This window comes from Castanea sativa, chromosome 3 (assembly GCF_040712315.1).
Source record: "Castanea sativa cultivar Marrone di Chiusa Pesio chromosome 3, ASM4071231v1".
In the NCBI taxonomy this organism is placed as follows: domain Eukaryota; kingdom Viridiplantae; phylum Streptophyta; class Magnoliopsida; order Fagales; family Fagaceae; genus Castanea; species Castanea sativa.
The window spans coordinates 16525949-16545487 of NC_134015.1; the positions used below are offsets into that span (position 1 = coordinate 16525949).

At 33.1% G+C, this 19539-nt stretch overlaps 1 protein-coding gene across 1 annotated transcript; it reads left to right on the plus strand.

Annotated features, from left to right (window-relative positions):
* Nucleotides 1-2157: 2157 nt before the first annotated feature.
* Nucleotides 2158-4778, plus strand: LOC142627544 (putative serine/threonine-protein kinase PBL12). The gene is made up of 6 exons (XM_075801422.1): nucleotides 2158-2380; nucleotides 2482-2720; nucleotides 2820-2964; nucleotides 3714-3841; nucleotides 3956-4076; nucleotides 4376-4778. Exons 1-6 carry the CDS (start codon nucleotides 2251-2253, stop codon nucleotides 4720-4722), a joined length of 1110 nt encoding a protein of 369 aa, XP_075657537.1. The 5' UTR covers nucleotides 2158-2250; the 3' UTR covers nucleotides 4723-4778.
* Nucleotides 4779-19539: the final 14761 nt, after the last annotated feature.

Below are 19539 nucleotides of genomic sequence, written 5' to 3' on the forward strand. Positions count from 1 at the left end.
TTCACTAGACTGGTTATTCCCATATCCTGGATCTTCCTTTGGGGAAGGAATATCCTTTCTAGTGATGAATTTAACATGCTTCTTTTCACCCTGCTTGCTTTTAATGGACGGGATTTCAACCGGGAGAACTTCATTAGGGATATCATCTTCTACATAAAACTTCGCGTTAGCAAAGTGAGCGTTAGTCTTAGAAAAAGGCTTCAAGTCGGCGTCGACTTTCTTTATTCCACTTTGAAGATACTTGAAACATTGGTGCAAAGTTGACGGCGCTATTCCGTTCCCATGGATCCATGGACGTCCTAACAACATGTTATAGGTTGTCTTGGCATCAATGACATGAAACAAAACATTGCTTGTTAATTCTCCAATGATTAACTCCAAGTGTATCATGCTGATGGCACGTTGTCCTCCTTGGTTAAAACCTTGTATGACCAAGCGACTGTGCGATAATTCCTCCATAGCAAGACCAAGTCGTCTCATTGTCATTTTTGGTAGTATATTAATAGCTGAGCCTCCATCAATGAGAATGCGATCAATCTTTTTTTCACGAGCATAACCAGAGACATAAAGTGGACGATTGTGAGGCTTTGAGCCTAACAATTGATCCTCGTCAGTGAAAGTTAACTCTGGAGAGCACGTGCAACATTCCTGTGTTTGTTGAAGTGTATTGGTACAAGGAGTGTTGTTATCTTTGTCTTAATAAAGGTTACCCTCTTCTTATAAAAAAAAAATTATATAAATAGGAATGCAATTTAAGTTTGGTATCTCAGCTAATTTTTAGTCAAAGAGATTAGTACACAAAATTTGCACCGAAAACTATTCTCCAAAGAAGCAGCTAGAAGTTTCATCTTCATCATCAAAGAAAAATGATGAAGAAAAGTGAAATTGGGTTGGGAGGGAGAGAGGGAGCAATGATAGGAACTTATTGATGATGCAAAGAAGATCAGTAGGCTGGATGCTTCGGACTTGAAAGGACCACTCGCTCTCTTAATGGCCTGAAGAAAGAAAGAAAAGCGAATCAAAGGCGACCGGGGCTGCCGGCCAAAAACCCTCCGATGGCAAAGTTAGTTTTTCTCTCTATATTACTGGAGTTCCAACTTTTTGGGAGTAAAAAATGAACATACCTTGGCCTTGTCTGAAACAGCCTTTATATAGTGTTCTTATAGGTGGTTATCAAAATTGGAACCTCTCTTGGATTCGAGGAGAGGTAGGAATTAAATGTAACTTGTATAACCGTTTAGGAGTTATGCTTCTGTTCCACAACGGATACCTGGCGGTTATGCGTGGGATAAGGGATTATCACGTCATACTCGGAGATTTTCCTAAGTATGATACCCTCGTCCTGGAGTTCCTTAGTTGAGTGTGCTTTGGTACACGCGCAGGGGCTGTCTCGTCTAACAGACAAATTCCTTCAAGAAGAGGTTGTCAGCACTCTGGACGAGTGCATCATTCTGGTGGTGCTTACCTCGTCCAGAGCTCAATTTCCTTGGACGAGGTAATTGTAGGTAAGTTTCTGAGGGTGTTTACAATAGTAGCCGGGTTATGGACGACCTGTATGGACGACTCGGAGATAGGCTAAATCAGTACCCTATCACTTATAAAATTTTTTTTATAGATTTTTATGTGAGAATATTTTTTCAAAAAATCAATTTTCATTTGTAAATTACACACTTAATAGAAAATTTTTAACCAAATTGGACAAAAGACCTTGAAAAATAATATGTCCGCCACATTTTCACAATATTTTTACAACAAATCCTAAGTGGAAGGTTGTTACTGGTTGTTATTGTTGGGGCAAAAAAGTAATCTTAGTGTTTGGTTCAAATTTAAACCAATAACAACTAATCACCTGTGATTTGTTGTAAAAATGTGGTGGACGTAGCATTTCTCAAAAACCTTAATTGAATAAATTTGAAACTCAAAAAACTCAATTGAACAAAAGTAAATAAATTACAGCGTAGAAATAAATTTCAGTCAAATTTAGAATGTAGCAGTCCATTTGCATTTTTGCAGCCTCTAAATACACTTGGGTTTGAGTCTTGCCAATTAATGAGATGGGCCTGGGCTTAAAAATACCCTTGTGTGCGCATACGGGGCTATTAGAGATGACACTCTCTCCTTCAACTTGTTTTTATCATAAAAAAATTTCGAGCAAGGGAACGGAAATATTGAGTGATAGGAAGGAAAGGAGCGAGGGAAGAGAAATTTGAAGAACTAGTGTTTGTGTTGTGTTGTTTGTTTCTGAGAAGAATGGAAGTGAAAAGCAGGAAACCCTTCTTCTTCAATAAGGCTTTACTTGAACATAGAGAGCAAGTTTTACAACGTCAACGTCCCGCTCCACCCTGCGTTTTGCCTGTCGAAAAATCTCTTCCTTCCATTGGTATCTACATTCTCTCTCTCTCTCTCTCTCTCTCTCTGTGTTTTTATTCATTGCACAAATGTTGTCATGCTAATTGAAGGAACTCTATTTGTGGTGGGTAGGATCTCGCAAGCCGTTCTTATATTCAATGGAAGAATTGGCAGATATGACTGACAATTTTAGTGAAAAAAATTTGATTGGAGAAACCTTATTTACCAAACTGTACCGTGGGACAATCCGACAAGACTGGCTTCCTTTTGAAGATTGGGTTGTCACTGTGAAGATTTGGGATTATACCCTACAATCCGACATGGCTGGCTTCCGTTCATCGTGTTATCTCAACACAAATGAAAGTCTTAAAGTATATATGTTTTTTACTTAATTAAGTTCTTGCAATTATTTTTTTGTGGATCCTGTTTTCGCATTTGAAAGTGATCATTTTTTACATGATTTGTGACAGGAAGAAGTAATGTCTTTAACACAACCAAGTGCAAAACAACATCCAAATGTGGTAAATTTGTTAGGCTATTGTGATAGACGCTACCTTGAAGCTGTTGTTTATGACCTCAATCCTTTGGATACTGTTCATAACTTGGCTACCACAGGTATTACTATTGTTGTTCTATTTTTTTGCTATAAGATTGGCTCCATCTAAATGTCTCATTTGTACCCAATCCATTGTTATAGGAGAAGTTCCATTTCAATCAAAATCCATTGGTATAAAAACTAAATATAATTTAGGTGGTGTGCTAGACTGTTACCATATCTCAAATTTTGAAATAATAGAAGACGACTCCCAAATTATTGAAAATAGCATATCCTAAAATTGTCAATGAGCTCTAGCTCAATTTCCACCTCCTCCCTTTACAACTACTATGTGGAGGGTGAAGTTGTGGGTTCATGACCCATTGGGTGTGTGAGTAGCTTACCGATTAAAAAAAATTGGCATTTGATATGTACTACAAATCCACTCTAATTTTATATTTTAACTTCTCTCCATGTTCCCGCTTTACTTTAAAATCTATTAATTGTCATATTTTTCAAGCTTGAATGTGGATTTATATTATGGATGAAGCATCTTGGAAAACATGGGATGGTCCAACTGGTGGTGTAAGATTTTTTTTTTGGGGGGTGGGGGTTCGTTTTTTCAATAAAAAACCTATTCTTATTTTGAGTTCACAGGTGATTCAGTTGTAATATGGAAAATACATTGGACTTTTGTTGGAACATAGTGAATTGGTTGTCATTTATCTAGATATGATAAAATTTGGTAGTGAAGCTATAATTATGAATCATTTCTTTTGTAGATAAATTGTTATTACTGTGCCATTAAATTCCTTATGTTTGTGTTTAGGTAGTCTTACTTGGCTTCAAAGGATTAAAGTGGCTCTTGGATTTGCTCGTGCACTTGAATTTCTTCATGATCCAAAAAAGCCTTATTTAGTGCGCAACATCAACGCAGCTCATATAATTCTTGATCAAGTTCAGTAATTGACTCTTGATAGCTATCAGTAAATCCATCTTTTTCCCTCTTTCTACTCTTTTTTTTTTGTTTTTTTTTTTGCAATATCCTTGACTTTTTAATGTGATGTTTAGGATTGCAACCCAAAGATATTTGACTTTTCAACCATGAGTGGAGGTATTCTTGGTAAGCTGACTCACCTCAAAGGGAAATTGTTGACTGTTGGCTATGATGATCCAGAATCCTTTCCCTTAGGTATTGAGGCTTGAAGTTACTTATATGTTTTCAATTCAATGCATGCTTTTAGATTTGTTCATCTAGTATTAGTATTCTATTTTCTTTCTTTTCTTCTCTCTTAATTTTCATGCCATAGAAGTTGGACAACTTAATTATGGACTAGGCTGTACACAATGTAAAGCATTCATCATGTTTTGACGAGCTATAACAGCATTATGATAAGAGCCTCTAACGGTTTACACTAATGGATTTACCTAGAAAAATTGTGTTTTTTGAGTATTTCTTACTCACTACAAATTCATTATTTTGCTTGTCAGGTGGACCAGAGGAAGGTGGATTTGAGGTAACCTACCACGATGTCTTCTCTTATGGCGTTGTTCTCCTGGGGCTAATAACAAAAAGAATTGTGGACAAGGAAAATATTCTGAAGACTAATTTGGTTTACCGTTGGGCCTGGAGGCAGTATAGGCCTAATTGTTATCTTGTGCATGAAAGCCTTGTTGAAGACCCTGGCTTTTATGCTTCTGATGGAATAATGATAACTGAGCTTGCCATGCGCTGCATTCAAAGGGAACTTGATAAGCGTCCTACCATGAAGGATGTTGTCAAGCATCTGGAGGGGTTACAAGCTGTTCAACTTTATGGCAATGTAGTTGGAATGTGAAATGTGGGGGAGATCGACTTGCTTGTAAGTTGAGGCTAGGCTTTGGGTTAAAGTAGAGTATATGTCCTCTACCAAGGTAAGTTTACTTGTCCAGTAATCAAAGTGTGAATTTGGGATCTTACTACGCTTTAACGAATATAAACTGGGCTGAGATTATTTAAACACCATGAAAGGAGAATGTTTCTTTTGAAAGCTGAATTTTGAAGGATTCCCTTCTTTCTTTGTTTGATTTCGTTACATTTTTCTTGGTTTGTTTGTTCTGTATCAAGCACAATTACGAAGTTGATTCCTGGATATGTAAAGGTTCTAGTTCTAGTCTAGCGCCAAGTCTGCAAATGTGATGAATGTTACATGGGAAGCATTGGTCAAGAAAAAGTTATCACATTTTTGTTCTCATGAGCTTAGTGTTGGGGTGCATTTGAATGGATTTGGGTTCAACACTTCAGACAACAAATAGAAGCGTGAAAAAATTCTCCAAAGAAGCAGCCAGAAGTTTCATCTTCATCATCAAAGAAAACTGATGAAGAAAAGTGAAACTGGGTTGAGAGTGAGGGAGCAATGCATTTTAATTAACTTATGAATTTAAGCTAGATTTCTGTAGTCTAGTCTAGTCTAGCGGGTTAATGTGAGAAGAGTTTCCTAGCTAGCTTGTTATCTTTTTGTAATCTAAATAGAGCTTGAAGTTGAAGCTTTGATGTTTTGAAAGAAAGAAAAATGATGAAGTTTAGATCTCCCAAACGGTGTGTCGTTTTGCTAATTGAAACAACAGCCCAAAGCCAAAACATCATCGTTTCTTTCATTACAAGACTTATAAACAAGTAATGCACGTGACATGAAAATGACTCTCAACATGCTACCGTTTCATTTAATAGTAGATGACAATGGGTTCCAGTCCTAAATTTTTTAAAAATCTGGGTTTTGGTCCGGGACCCAACCAAACCGAACAATAGGTGCATATAATTTAAAAAAAAAAAAACCGTAATAAATCCTTAAAACTCTGGAATATAAAATATGTAAAACTTATATTACCTACTGAAGAGAACTCAATAAACTGTTTGGAGAAGTGTTTGTATAGTTTTACAATGCTAAAATATCACATGCAATTCTTATAAAGGTTTTTCTGGTGTGCATGGGTTAGGTTAGGTTGGATTGAGTGGTTTTTTCAACCCAACCTACCATGATGGGTTAAAAAAAAAATCCAATCCACGTGGATTGGGTTGACTCATGGATTGGACAATTTTTTTTTTAATTACTATTATTATTACTAAATTAAGGATTAAAACAACACCACAAAAAATAAGAGCAAATTTATCACCAAATAATTTTGAGCATAATACCAAACCAATACAAACTATATGAGGAAAACTTAGGGCTTGGATTTTATTTAACGCTCATAATAGGAGTGGGAGTGGCATCACAGAGAGAGTAACATGAGATAAGAAGTAGATTGAAATGAGGAGAACTTGGGTTTAGGTTTTATTTAAGAAGAGGGGCAAAAATGTAAGTAACAAAAGCGTATAATATATTTTTTAAATTTTAAATATATATTAAATATAGGTGAGTTGGGTTAGATTAGATGGATTTGTGAATTTGATGACCTAAATCCAACCTAGTCCACTGAAAAAATAATAATAATAAAAAAAAAATCACAACCTAACCCAACCTTGCGAATCAGGTCAGTTTTGGTGGGTTAACTGCACATGCCTATTCCTAAGGAAACACACTATTTGGTTAGCTCTCTTTAAGAAGATTCATGCATACCTTCAATTCCAATTTTTGGCATCTCCCCCATTAATCTCCACAGTTAAAAAAAATAATAAAATGGTCTCTTTGTGAGATTAAACATTTGACTAACTCTTTATTTTCCACTTAAGTTATCATATTTATATTTTCTCAAAAAAAAGTTGTCATATTTATTGATTTTAATTGTTTAATGTTAAAATGCTACAACAATCTTAATAAGCTTGTCCTACCCTGGTCATCCAATTTATGTTGTCCAAGTCATTGGGGTTGTTTGACCTATGTTGCCATTAAGCACGTACTCACTTTTTTGGGTTCTATTTATCAAAATATTTTTTATTTCACTCACAAATGCGTAATTCTCATCACACCTAGGTATTTCTCTAATTAGAAATGTAACAACTCTAAATTACGATGAATGTAAATCATTAACCTTTAAAAACAAAATAAAACAACCTTTGAGCACGCACATAAACACATACTTAAAACTAGATATTATAATTAATTTCGAGGAGACATTAATATTTGAGGAGAAGTCTTGGATCTAGAGTGCAGGACCCAATACATATCTGACTTTGAGCTAGTCAACACAATGTAACTTCTACTCTCTTTTTAATAAAATCTTTTTATAGTGGAACTACGGCCAAAATGGCCAAATACCACAATTTTTAGAAATTTGTAGCAAAAAAACATTGTTTCGGAACTAAATAGGAAAATACCACTTTTCGGGAACTTGAGTTTCAGAAACTCGAGTTCCAAATGGTACTCGAGTTTATGAAACTCGAGTTCCACATCAGTTCCGCCACGTGGCACTGCTGAGCTAGAATTTATGCGATTAAAAAAATAATGTGGTACTCGAGCTTGGTAAACTCGAGTTCCATGCAACACAGTACTCGAGTATACCAGGCTCGAGTATCTATTATGAAAATATTTATGTTTATGTTTATTTTTATGGTACTCGAGCTCACTGAGGTTGAGTACCTTGTAAGGAACTCGAGTTTATTAAACTCGAGTTCCTTATAACTTATTTTTTTTGGGTAATCGACAAATAAACATAAACATAACACTAAGTAGCTTTTTAAATTTATTTAAATAGAAGCATTTTAAAAAATAGAGATTTTAATTTCAAAATATGAATTAATTTCTACATTAATTAAAATTGTTCATTATTTTCTTATAAAAATTGTTCACTGTTTTTTGCATAAACTATTTCTAGCATTCTGCATAAAATTATTTTATGTTCAGCATTATTTACAAAATTTTTCACTCTCTTTTTTGTGTAAATTATTCTTTGTTCAATAATTAAAAAATTGTTCACTGTTTTCTCATAAAACACCTAGTGAAATTGTGTTTTCTAAATTTAAACGCCAATCTGAATGCTTTTTCATGTTTGAATTTCACAATAATCGAATCTATTTTTCTACATTGATAAAATCTATTTCTACATTAATAAAATTTGCTCTCTGCACATCATGTTTATTGTATATTTGAATCTGCTTATGACATTCATAAAATTTGTTTTCTGCATTAATTAAAACTATTCATTGTTTTCTCATAAAAATTGTTCACTGTTTTCTGCATAAACCGTTTCTAGCATTCTGCATAAAATTATTTCTATTCAGCATTATTTAAAAAAATTGTTCTCTCTTTTCTGCATAAATTATTCTCTGTTCACTGCATAAATTGTTTATTATCACATAGATAGAATCATGGTAGAATTTGTAAAGTTTTTGAATTCCAGTTACCTTGATCATCATGGCTACTCTTATACCACTACTCAACAAGAGCACAAAGGTGTACAGAAAAAGTTTGTTTTATTATATATGCTTTAAATTTTAAAGATGATTTTCTTATAAAACATTTTAAAAGGACTTTACCAAAGGACTTTACCAAAGGACATTGACAGAAAAGCTTTGGAATTACATCTTGTTAACACTAGTGCATTTATTGAAGCATTCGGTTGTCAACTCCTTGGCAAGGAGGTTGGAGATTCAAGCTCCACAAAGACAGAATCATAGTCTCCTAAAAGCTATCTTATGGGAACAAGCTTTTCAAAGCTCCACCCTAAGATTTAGCAAAAAACAAGACTTGCCATTAGAACCTTACCCCCTGAAATCCCACAAAATATACTAACACATAAAGCCATAACAAGTTCTTATGATAGATGGATGTACCTTTTCAAAGTATTAGTCTCTACAACATTTATCAGAACAGAAGACATGATAGACGACATATGGCTATCTCATAAAGCTATATGGTATGAAAGTTATGGAGAAGCAGACAAAGTTTATGAAGGAACAGGAGACAGATACAATCCCTATCTGGGATTACTTATCAATACGGAGACTGAAGATCCAGTAATTCGTGATACTTTATGGTTATCAGAAATGCTAGAAGCAGGGTTTATCAGCAAATTAATCATAACTTTTGGAATTTAGATTAGTTTATTTCCCAAGGTCATCCAAGAAGTAGCCGTACCAATTGGAGAACTTAATTATATGAAGATCACTATCTGGAGTACTCTTCCAGCTTGGGATAGTAGTTATTATATGGAAGCTCGACCAGCACACATTTTGGTTCTTATTCATGATTGGGGTTGTATCCTTGAATACAACTAGTATATAGGAGATACCTATTTACCACTTAATGATCCGAATGCTCTGGCTCAAGAATGGTCTAATTTTATGAGTAATAAGATTTATGAGATACAAAAAGAATTAGATAGAGGCTTCTACTTATATAGTTACACAAACATGATAGCTATATATGGTCCAATACCTTCAGCAAGGAGGCTATTTGGGAAAAGAAAGATTGTTAAGGATCCTAGAATGATACAAATTGAAAGACAGACAAATAGATCACTATTCATTGTCGACAAATCACTATTTCTCTGGCTACAGAGCACTATTCACCAGCACGCATGAATAGCTTCCAGACAAATCAAGATAGTCCAAATAGATACAGACAGATGTTCAAAAGTTATTACTGTTTACTAGCATGCGTAAAAAGAGATTTGATAGATTCCCGAGATTTGAAAGATTTCGAGACAGGCACAGATAGACTATTAATCATCAGTATTAATTTCCATACCACCGACAGATTAACTTGAGTTAAATTTACCTACTCAGGTTACTTTGCCATGGTTCATTTCACCTATAAAAGAGACGGACTATGAAGACAGAAGAAAAGTTTCTAAGTTTCTAAGATTCTAAGCTTTTAAGTTCCAAGTTTTAGAAAGCCTTTTGTAATAGCCTTCCCTCTCCCTTAGAAAGACTTTTGTACTCTCTCCCTCTCTTGTAATCTTGTAACCTTGCTCTTCTGACAGTTTTATTTTCAAGCTTGTATCAAAGACAACAATTTGTGTTAGGTTCTAAGTACTTAGGAACTAATGTATTAGAACTCTAATATGTATTGTTGGCAAACCATGATCAAAACAGGTGTCTAGTTGTGTTTTAGACTTGCTCAAAGTATGTAATTTATGTAAAGTTGGAATCGAGTTAACTGCAGAAGTTACTGTGCATTTCTGCCTGACTCGATCGATCGAGAATTAGACTCAACCGATCGAAAGTCGTGCAGATTATTTTTTCTGTATATTTTCCAACTCAGCCCTAAGTCCATATGACGTCTAGGGTTTTATGTTTTTCCCTAGGTATAAAAGGCAAACCCTAGTCAAGTTTTTGATGTTGCTCATATTGCTATTTGTGTGAATCTCTTGTGAGATCTGAGAGGTGTTTGCCTTCACATAAGCTTGGGATTATCAAGAAGGAGATTTCTTCGAGAGCTTGATGATCGTTCAGTTGCTGCCATAAGAGCTTAAAGATACACAAGTGGGGGTGCTTGTACTTGCTGGAGAATCCAAGAAAGAAGGAGTTCGTGGTCTCGGAGCTTGCACGTGGTCCTGTCAGTAAGTTCTACTGGTGGGTAGCAATAGGATGTTAGTGGTCTAAGTCATTATTGTACAACTTCGATTCTTTCATAGTGGATTCAGGTTTACCTTGAGGATAGCTAGGTTAAATCCTCCCCAGGTTTTTTACCGGTTTGGTTTTTCTGGGTCATCATATCTTTGTTTTTTTTATATTCCGCACTTTACATTAATATGATTATATGATTGTGTTAACCTAGATCTGGAATTTGGACTAAGTAATAACTTGGCTTGTTAACTAGGTTAATCCAATTGTGGTTTAAGGGGTCCAAACAAACTCTACAGTTTGTTTTCAAGTTTATCAAAGACTAAAGTTTCTATTCAAGTAAGATTTTACTAGTTTCTGTTTTCATATTCCATACTCCATTTTAACCTTATTTTGAATATATCTATTTTTCTATTTACTCTCTTTATTATCTATTTTATCATTGTTTATGCTTCCATATTACTGTTGTGCTCTCTCCTGGGTAGTCAATGGTATTAGAGCATTCGGATCATAAAACACCTAATGAACAGTGAATAATTTATGCAGAAAAAACAGTGAACAATTTTTCAAATAATGCTGAACAGAAAATAATTTTATGCAGAACGCTAAAAATAGTTCATGCAAAAAATAGTGAACAATTTTTATGAGAAAACAATGAACAATTTTAATTAATGCAAAAAACAGATTTTATGAATGCAGTAAGCAGATTTGAATATATAGTAAACATGATGAAGCACCAACTATGGCATGAGTAGTTTTTTGAAGACACGTCACCAGCCCGCTGCTATAGCACCAACTGTAGTCATATGAACCACATGCGCCAACAGATGCCACTGTTTCACATGTGCTGCTCAACAGGTTAGCATGATTTCACACACTGTCCAGTCAAATCATCCACATTCATGTGAATACTTAAATATATGAATAATCGTACCCTAGTGCCAAGGACATAGCATTGTGTCAATTAAATATGATGCTCTGTTCAAGAACACTGCAACCACCGCCCACATCTTTAAATCTCACTGTGACATTGGGAACATTTAAAATCCTATTCATGTATTGTTTTTCCAGCTTGTATTGACATGACACGCCCTAATAATTGAATTTATAATGCCTGGAACATGAAAATGAGGTTATAAATGCACCACAATAATGATCTTATTTGTATCCCACTAACTTCGTAGATTGACTAAGCTATGAGTCGCAACACCTCAACATCAAATCGTACAATGCGAAACAAGTTTGGATCTACTTCAACAAATGGATTATCACAAGTTCCAACAGATCAACAACTACAGACATACATAGACCAATATAGAGGGAAATGGGTTGGAAAGAAGAGAGATTTCCTTAATATGCCAATATACACGTACGAGAGTCTTGGAAGCGTCGGGCACATCATGGTCGGCAAACCTACAAAACTAAGTATAGATATCACCACAATAGAGTTCACCGTAGCAAAACCACCATGGTCAATCCTATACGAGAAAATGTGTGAGTTGAAGGTGTATTGTCGATGGCATGGGTTACGAGTTCCTAAGGCACGCTCAATCGAGTTACCTAGAAATGAACATGCCAACATACTTGCTCATCTTGAACAAGAGAACAATCAAATGCAAAGGCGATTAGACTGTTTTCATGCAATCCAAAAAGTTAGGAAGCATCTAAAGGGGAAGGCACAAGAGCGAGCCATCAAGTCTATTAATGAAGTTACTGCGTTAGATGATGAAAGAGATATTTCAAACTTCTCAGATTCAAGTAATGATGATTTCCAAAAATTTCTACCTACGAACATTAGACGTTGTTGTTAATGTCTACCATTGATACACTGATGTTTGCAGTGCTGTATGTGCTGCTCAACGATTCTTTGATTTTCCATTGAGTTTACACGATTTTGTTCATTCAACGATTTTGGATGACCAATACATTAGGACATAGTTTCCATTTAATTTTCAAGATTTTATACATTCAACGAATAAATTTTGTTTTTTACAAATTCGAACGTTCTGTACATCTAATGTACATAAATTTCTCTTGAATTTTCACGATTTTGTACTTTCAATGAAATTTGATAGGCCAAAAGCGTATTGACCCCTAGTAATTAATTAATTGATTAATTAGCCAAGTTTATTAATTAATCAAATTAACATGCAAAGTGCGTGGTAGCACAAACAAATCACCAATTAAACTAAGTGCAGCGAAAATTAAATTGACATGGTGATTTGTTTTTGAATGAGGAAAACTAACACGGCAAAAACTCCACTGGGTGATTTTAAGGTCACCACTCCCGAGAAAACTGTGAACAATTTTTATGAGAAAAAAATGACATGGTGATTTGCACTAGTTTATCTTTCTCTTGAAAAAGCTGCTGTGTTTGTATGCCATTGGGTTTGGAGCTTTGTGATCTTCATCGTGTTGATGAACTAAAGATGATGAGTGAGGTGGGTACTAGGATACGCGCATCGATTGGTTAGTCACGTACTGGGAGTCGTGCATTGAAAATGAGAAATTGTCACTACAGAACAAGTCCAATTGTGTATTGGGGTAAGTGTTCAACTGTAGGTTGGTATAAGGTACTGAGATTCCTTTACTTCTAACCGCTTGTTATGATAATAGTGGATTCTCAGGAGTGGTGACCTTAAATTCACCCAGTGGGGCTTTGCCTCAGTGGTTTCCCCCATTTGATTGGATATGTGAACCATTTCGAATCTGCTTACTGCATTTATAAAATCTGTTTTCTACATTAACTAAAACTGTTAATTGTTTTCTCATAAAAATTTTTCACTGTTTTCTACATAAACTATTTCTAGCATTCTGCATAAAATTATTTTCTGTTTAGCATTATTTTAAAAAAATTTCACCCTCTTTTCTGCGTAAATTATTCTTTGTTCACTATTTTAAAAATTGTTCACTGTTTTCTTATTTACATTTTTTTTTTAAATATGAAGGTTGCATAAGTACAATAATGATTGATTTACAATTTAAATTGAAAAATAAATAAAAGATGCCTTTATCACCCCAAATGAATGTAGAATGAACTAATGTTAAGGCAAAATGACTAGAAGTTCTTTTTTTCAAAGAAAAGGTGACCAAAGGTAGGAGCTTATGGGAAATTCCTATGCTTTCTAAGTGTAACTGGAGGTGGAGGAAAAATTAAGGACATGTTTTATCATTTATGGCATGACCACTAGCATTTGAATTCTTCATTACTGCAAGCTTACAGACATGGTGTAGCATGATGCAATTGTTGGACTTATGCTAGATCAAAGAATCTATTTGAATCACTAGAGATGTGTAAAGGTTCAAATATATCAACACATATATTTACTCTATTGAAATACTTCAATATTAGCAAATACAATTGTATTGCTAATTAGTAATCAATAAAAAATTCTCTTCCAATCCTAGATTGGTACCCAAAAAAAAAAAAAAATACAAATGCCTAAGAATTCTTTTATAGCTTAGTTGACCATAACTTTTATGATAAAAAAAAAAATCAACAACCAAGGATAGCAAGGTTCGGAGGGGATAATGCAGAAATACTATGTGGGTGTTCTGCAATGTTTCTGACAATGCAAAGAGCTTTTTTTTTTTTTTTTGGCTTGTGCCTTAAGTTTCTAGGTGAAAATGGCCAAATACCACCATTTTCAGAAATTTGTAGCAAAAAACCATTGTTTCGAAACTTATTAGGGAAATCATGTTTTCTAAATTTAAAAGCTAAATCTGAATGCTTTTTCATATTTAAATTTCAAAATAATCAAATTTGTTTTTGTGCATTGATAAAATTTGTTTCTACATTAATAAAATTTGCTCTCTGCACATCATGTTTACTGTATATTCAAATCTGCTTACTGTATTCATAAAATCTATTTTTTTGCATTAATTAAAACTATTCACAGTTTTTTCATAAAAATTGTTCACTATTTTTTGCATAAACTATTTCTACGATTCTACATAAAATTATTTTATGTTCAGCATTATTTAAAAAATTGTTCACTATCTTTTCTGCATAAATTATTTCCTATTCACTATTTAAAAAATTGTTCACTATTTTCTCATAAAACACCTAGTGAAATCGTGAGTGTGCAAAATTTGAATTCGTTGAGTGTGTAAAATCGTGAACAATTTTTATGAGAAAACAATGAATAGTTTTAATTAATGCAAAATTTTTTTTTGAATCCAGTAAGCAGATTTGAATATACAGTAAACACGATTTGCAGAGAGCAAATTTTATTAATGTAGAAACAGACTTATCAATGCAGAAAAACATACTCAATTATTGTGAAATTTAAACATGAAAAAGCATATAGATTTGGCTTTTAAATTTAGAGAACACGATTTCACATGATGTTTAATGAGAAAACAGTGAACAATTTTTTAAATAGTGAATATAAAATAATTTATGCAGAAAGGAGAGTGAACAATTTTTTAAATAATGCTAAACATATAATAATTTTATGGAAAATGCTAGAAATAGTTTATGCAGAAAACAGTGAACAATTTTTATGAGAAAACAATGAACAGTTTTAATTAATGCAGAAATTTTTTTTAAAGCAGTAAGCAGATTTGAATATACAGCAAACATGATGTCCAAAGAGCAAATTTTATTAATGTAGAAATAGATTTTATGAACCATTTGGGAGCTCTAACTTTGTTATCCAATCAAACAAAGCCTTAGGGAGCTCTGACCATGGCCTCCAATCACTATTGTCAACCATTTTTTTCTTCTTACTTCTAGACCCCTTGAGATTCGTGTCACTGCGCCACTCTCGTAGTGCCATGCCTACCTTCCCACAAAGAGAAAATATAGTTTAGATTGTGCATATTGTTATACGCTCATAATAGTGGCTTATTGTTTTATCCCAATTCTCCACATTACATGCTTCGAAGTTGGTCAAGAGGCAAAGTATATAACAAATCTGATATTGAAAGACTTTAAAGAAACAAAATATTTGGTCAAGAACCTGCTTCGAAGTTGTATGTGAAAACTTAAAACCTAATCTACCACCTTTATTTGATCAGGTGGATGTAGTTTCTGTTTTTTTTTTTTTTTTTGGCTGGTTGGTAATTTATGTTGCTTGTGAAAACTTATTTAAGTACAGCAACAATGCCGCTTGATTTTTTATTTTGGTGATTCTTTGGTCTAGATTTCCTGCCACGTATTTCGTGGCATAGATTTTTGGATAAACCCAAAAATGTTTAACTTTTTAGATAAACTAAATAAGGAGTAATGATAATAATAAAATGAAATAAAGGGAGATTTTCAATACATTACGATTCATTGTATTCAAATCATCTCTAACTTCTACTCATTTTGTCACACTTGTTCTATACTTCTACGTGGTAGACTGTAGGTGAAGTAGAAAAAATTGTGAGTTTATTAGAAAGTGATAAACAACCAATCACAGTCTATCATTATTGGATAATTTTGACAAAGTGTGTATCAAAATAGATTTTATGAATGTAGAAAAATAGATTCGATTATCGTGAAATTTAAACGTGAAAAAGCATTCACTAGGTGTTTTATGAGAAAACAGTGAACGATTTTTTAATTAGTGAACAGAGAATAATTTATGCAGAAAAGAGAATGAACAATTTTTTAAATAATGCTGAACATAAAATAATTTTATGCAGAATGCTAGAAATAGTTTATGCAAAAAACAGTGAACAATTTTTATGAGAAAACAATGAACAATTTTAATTAATGTAGAAATTAATTCATATTTTGAAATTAAAATCTCTATATTTTACAATTCTTCTATTTAAATAAATTAAAAAAGCTACTTATTGTTGTCTTTATGTTTATTTGTCGATTAACCAAAAAAAAAAGTTATAAGGAACTCGAGTTTAATAAACTCGAGTTCCTTACAAGGTATTGTAGCTCACCAAGCTCGAGTACCATAGAAATAAACATAAACATAAATGTTTTTAATAATAGGTACTCGAGCGTGGTATGCTCGAGTACTGTGTTGCATGGAACTCGAGTTTACCAAGCCGGAGTACCACATTATTTTTTTTAATCGCATAAATTTCAGCTCAGCACTGCCACGGTGGCAGAACTGATGAGGAACTCAAGTTTCTGAAACTCGAGTTCCAGAAAAGTGGTATTTCCCTATTTAGTTCTGAAACAATGTTTTTTTGCTACAAATTTCTACAAATTGTGGTATTTGGCCATTTTGGCCCCTATATAGCTAATTGATTATTTTTTTAAAGGCTGGAAATGTTTAGGCTCTTTAGGGTAAATACTAAACACTAGTACACACTTGTTTTTACTTTACACAACCGTATTTTATGAAATATATTTGGAGGAATGTATTATATATATGAGGAACAAGTCTTTTGCAGTGCACATCTTGATAGAGGTTAAAATTACAGAGCCAAAGTCAATCTTGCCCTGTGGGAATTGTCCAGCTTCGTTTGGTATGAAATTCCAAAATCAAGGAACTATACTGGTTTTGGACTTTGTCTGCTGGGCATTTCTTGACCAGATAATACCTTCTTGCTAAACTATGTCCTTTCTTTTTAAAATTTTTTTTTGAACATCTGAAGGTCTCAAACTATTAGATTAATCAAGCTTTTGCGGAGACTTGGACTGCTAACTAATTCTTTTTTTAGAAGGCTTGAAATTTTCTTCTCATTTGAGATCAATGTTTATTTCAACTGTTTGAAGTTGTGTTCTACTTCAAATAAACATATATGTTTTCTTATGAGACCGTAAGCCCTTTGACAATAGTGTGAAGGAGGGGGAAAATTTTACGTTATATTCTTGTCACTAAATTTTAATTTTTTCATGTGTTTATCCGACATATAAGTAATAAAATTTTGATCTTGAAATTGAGAACTAATAAGGAAAAAAAAATTGAGGAAGTCTTACATCAATATGTCATAAGATTATATTATGATTCACGGGCTAATTATAAAAGAGAGTAATATAAGAAGATATAAATTGAAATTGCTCACAAAAACACAAATAGTAGTAGTTCCACGGCCAAAAGGGCCAAATACCACAATTTTTAGAAATTTGTAGCAAAAAAAACACTGTTTCGGAACTAAATAGAGAAATACCACTTTTCTGGAACTCGAGTTTCAGAAACTCGAGTTCCAAATGGTACTCAAGTTCCTCATCAGTTCTGCCATCGTGGCACTGCTGAGTTGGAATTTATGTGATTAAAAAAAATAATGTGGTACTCGGGCTTGGTAAACTCGAGTTCCATGCAACACAGTACTCGAGTATACCACGCTCGAGTACCTATTATTAAAAACATTTATGTTTATGTTTATTTCTATGGTATTCGAGCTTGGTGAGCTACAATACCTTGTAAGGAACTCGAGTTTATTAAACTCGAGTTCCTTATAACTTTTTTTTTTGGTTAATTGACAAATAAACATAAAGACAACAATAAGTAGCTTTTTTAATTTATTTAAATAGAAGCATTGTAAAATATAGAGATTTTAATTTCAAAATATGAATTAATTTCTACATTAATTAAAATTGTTCATTGTTTTCTCATAAAAATTGTTCACTGTTTTTTGCATAAACTATTTCTAGCATTCTGCATAAAATTATTTTATGTTCAGCATTATTTAAAAAATTGTTCACTCTCTTTTCTGCATAAATTATTCTCTGTTCACTAATTAAAAAATTGTTCACTGTTTTCTCATAAAACACCTAGTGAATGCTTTTTCACGTTTAAATTTCACAATAATCGAATCTATTTTTCTGCATTCATAAAATCTATTTTGATACACACTTTGTCAAAATTATCCAATAATGATAGACTGTGATTGGTTGTTTATCACTTTCTAATAAACTAACAATTTTTTCTACTTCACCTACAGTCTACCATGTAGAAGTATAGAACAAGTGTGACAAAATGAGTAGAAGTTAGAGATGATTTGAATACAATGAATCGTAATGTATTGAAAATCTCCCTTTATTTCATTTTATTATTATTATTACTCCTTATTTAGTTTATCTAAAAAGTTAAACATTTTTGGGTTTATCCAAAAATCTATGCCACGATATACATGGCAGGAAATCTAGACCAAAGAATCACCAAAATAAAAAATCAAGCGGCATTGTTGCTGTACTTAAATAAGTTGTCACAAGCAACATAAATTACCAACCAGCCAAAAAAAAAAAAAAAAAAAAACAGAAACTACATCCACCTGATCAAATAAAGGTGGTAGATTGGGTTTTAAGTTTTCACATACAACTTCGAAGCAGGTTCTTGACCAAATATTTTGTTTCTTTAAAGTCTTTCAATATCAGATTTGTTATATACTTTGCCTCTTGACCAACTTCGAAGCATGTAATGTGGAGAATTGGGATAAAACAATAAGCCACTATTATGAGCGTATAACCATATGCACAATCTAAACTATATTTTCTCTTTGTGGGAAGGTAGGCATGGCACTGCGAGAGTGGCGCAGTGACACGAATCTCAAGGGGTCTAGAAGTAAGAAGAAAAAAATGGTTGACAATAGTGATTGGAGGCCATGGTCAGTGCTCCCTAAGGCTTTGTTTGATCGGATAACAAAGTTTGAGCTCCCAAATGGTTCATAAAATCTATTTCTACATTAATAAAATTTGCTCTTTGCACATCATGTTTGCTGTATATTCAAATCTGCTTACTGCTTTAAAAAAAAAATTTCTGCATTAATTAAAACTGTTCATTGTTTTCTCATAAAAATTGTTCACTGTTTTCTGCATAAACTATTTCTAGCATTTTGCATTAAATTATTATATGTTCAGCATTATTTAAAAAATTGTTCACTCTCTTTTCTGCATAAATTATTCTCTGTTCACTAATTAAAAAATTGTTCACTGTTTTCTCATAAAACACCTAGTGAATGCTTTTTCACGTTTAAATTTCACAATAATCGAATCTATTTTTCTGCATTCATAAAATCTATTTTGATACACACTTTGTCAAAATTATCCAATAATGATAGACTGTGATTGGTTGTTTATCACTTTCTAATAAACTAACAATTTTTTCTACTTCACCTACAGTCTACCATGTAGAAGTATAGAACAAGTGTGACAAAATGAGTAGAAGTTAGAGATGATTTGAATACGATGAATCGTAATGTATTGAAAATCTCCCTTTATTTCATTTTATTATTATTATTACTCCTTATTTAGTTTATCTAAAAAGTTAAACAT

What these genes read in the sequence shown, in the direction of transcription:
- LOC142627544 (XM_075801422.1), top strand. Translation starts at nt 2,251, where the DNA reads ATGGAAGTGAAAAGCAGGAAACCCTTCTTCTTCAATAAGGCTTTACTT. An exon ending in AAAATCTCTTCCTTCCATTG is followed by an intron (nt 2,381 to 2,481) that starts GTATCTACATTC and finishes TGTGGTGGGTAG; the next exon opens with GATCTCGCAAGCCGTTCTTA. An exon ending in ACACAAATGAAAGTCTTAAA is followed by an intron (nt 2,721 to 2,819) that starts GTATATATGTTT and finishes GATTTGTGACAG; the next exon opens with GAAGAAGTAATGTCTTTAAC.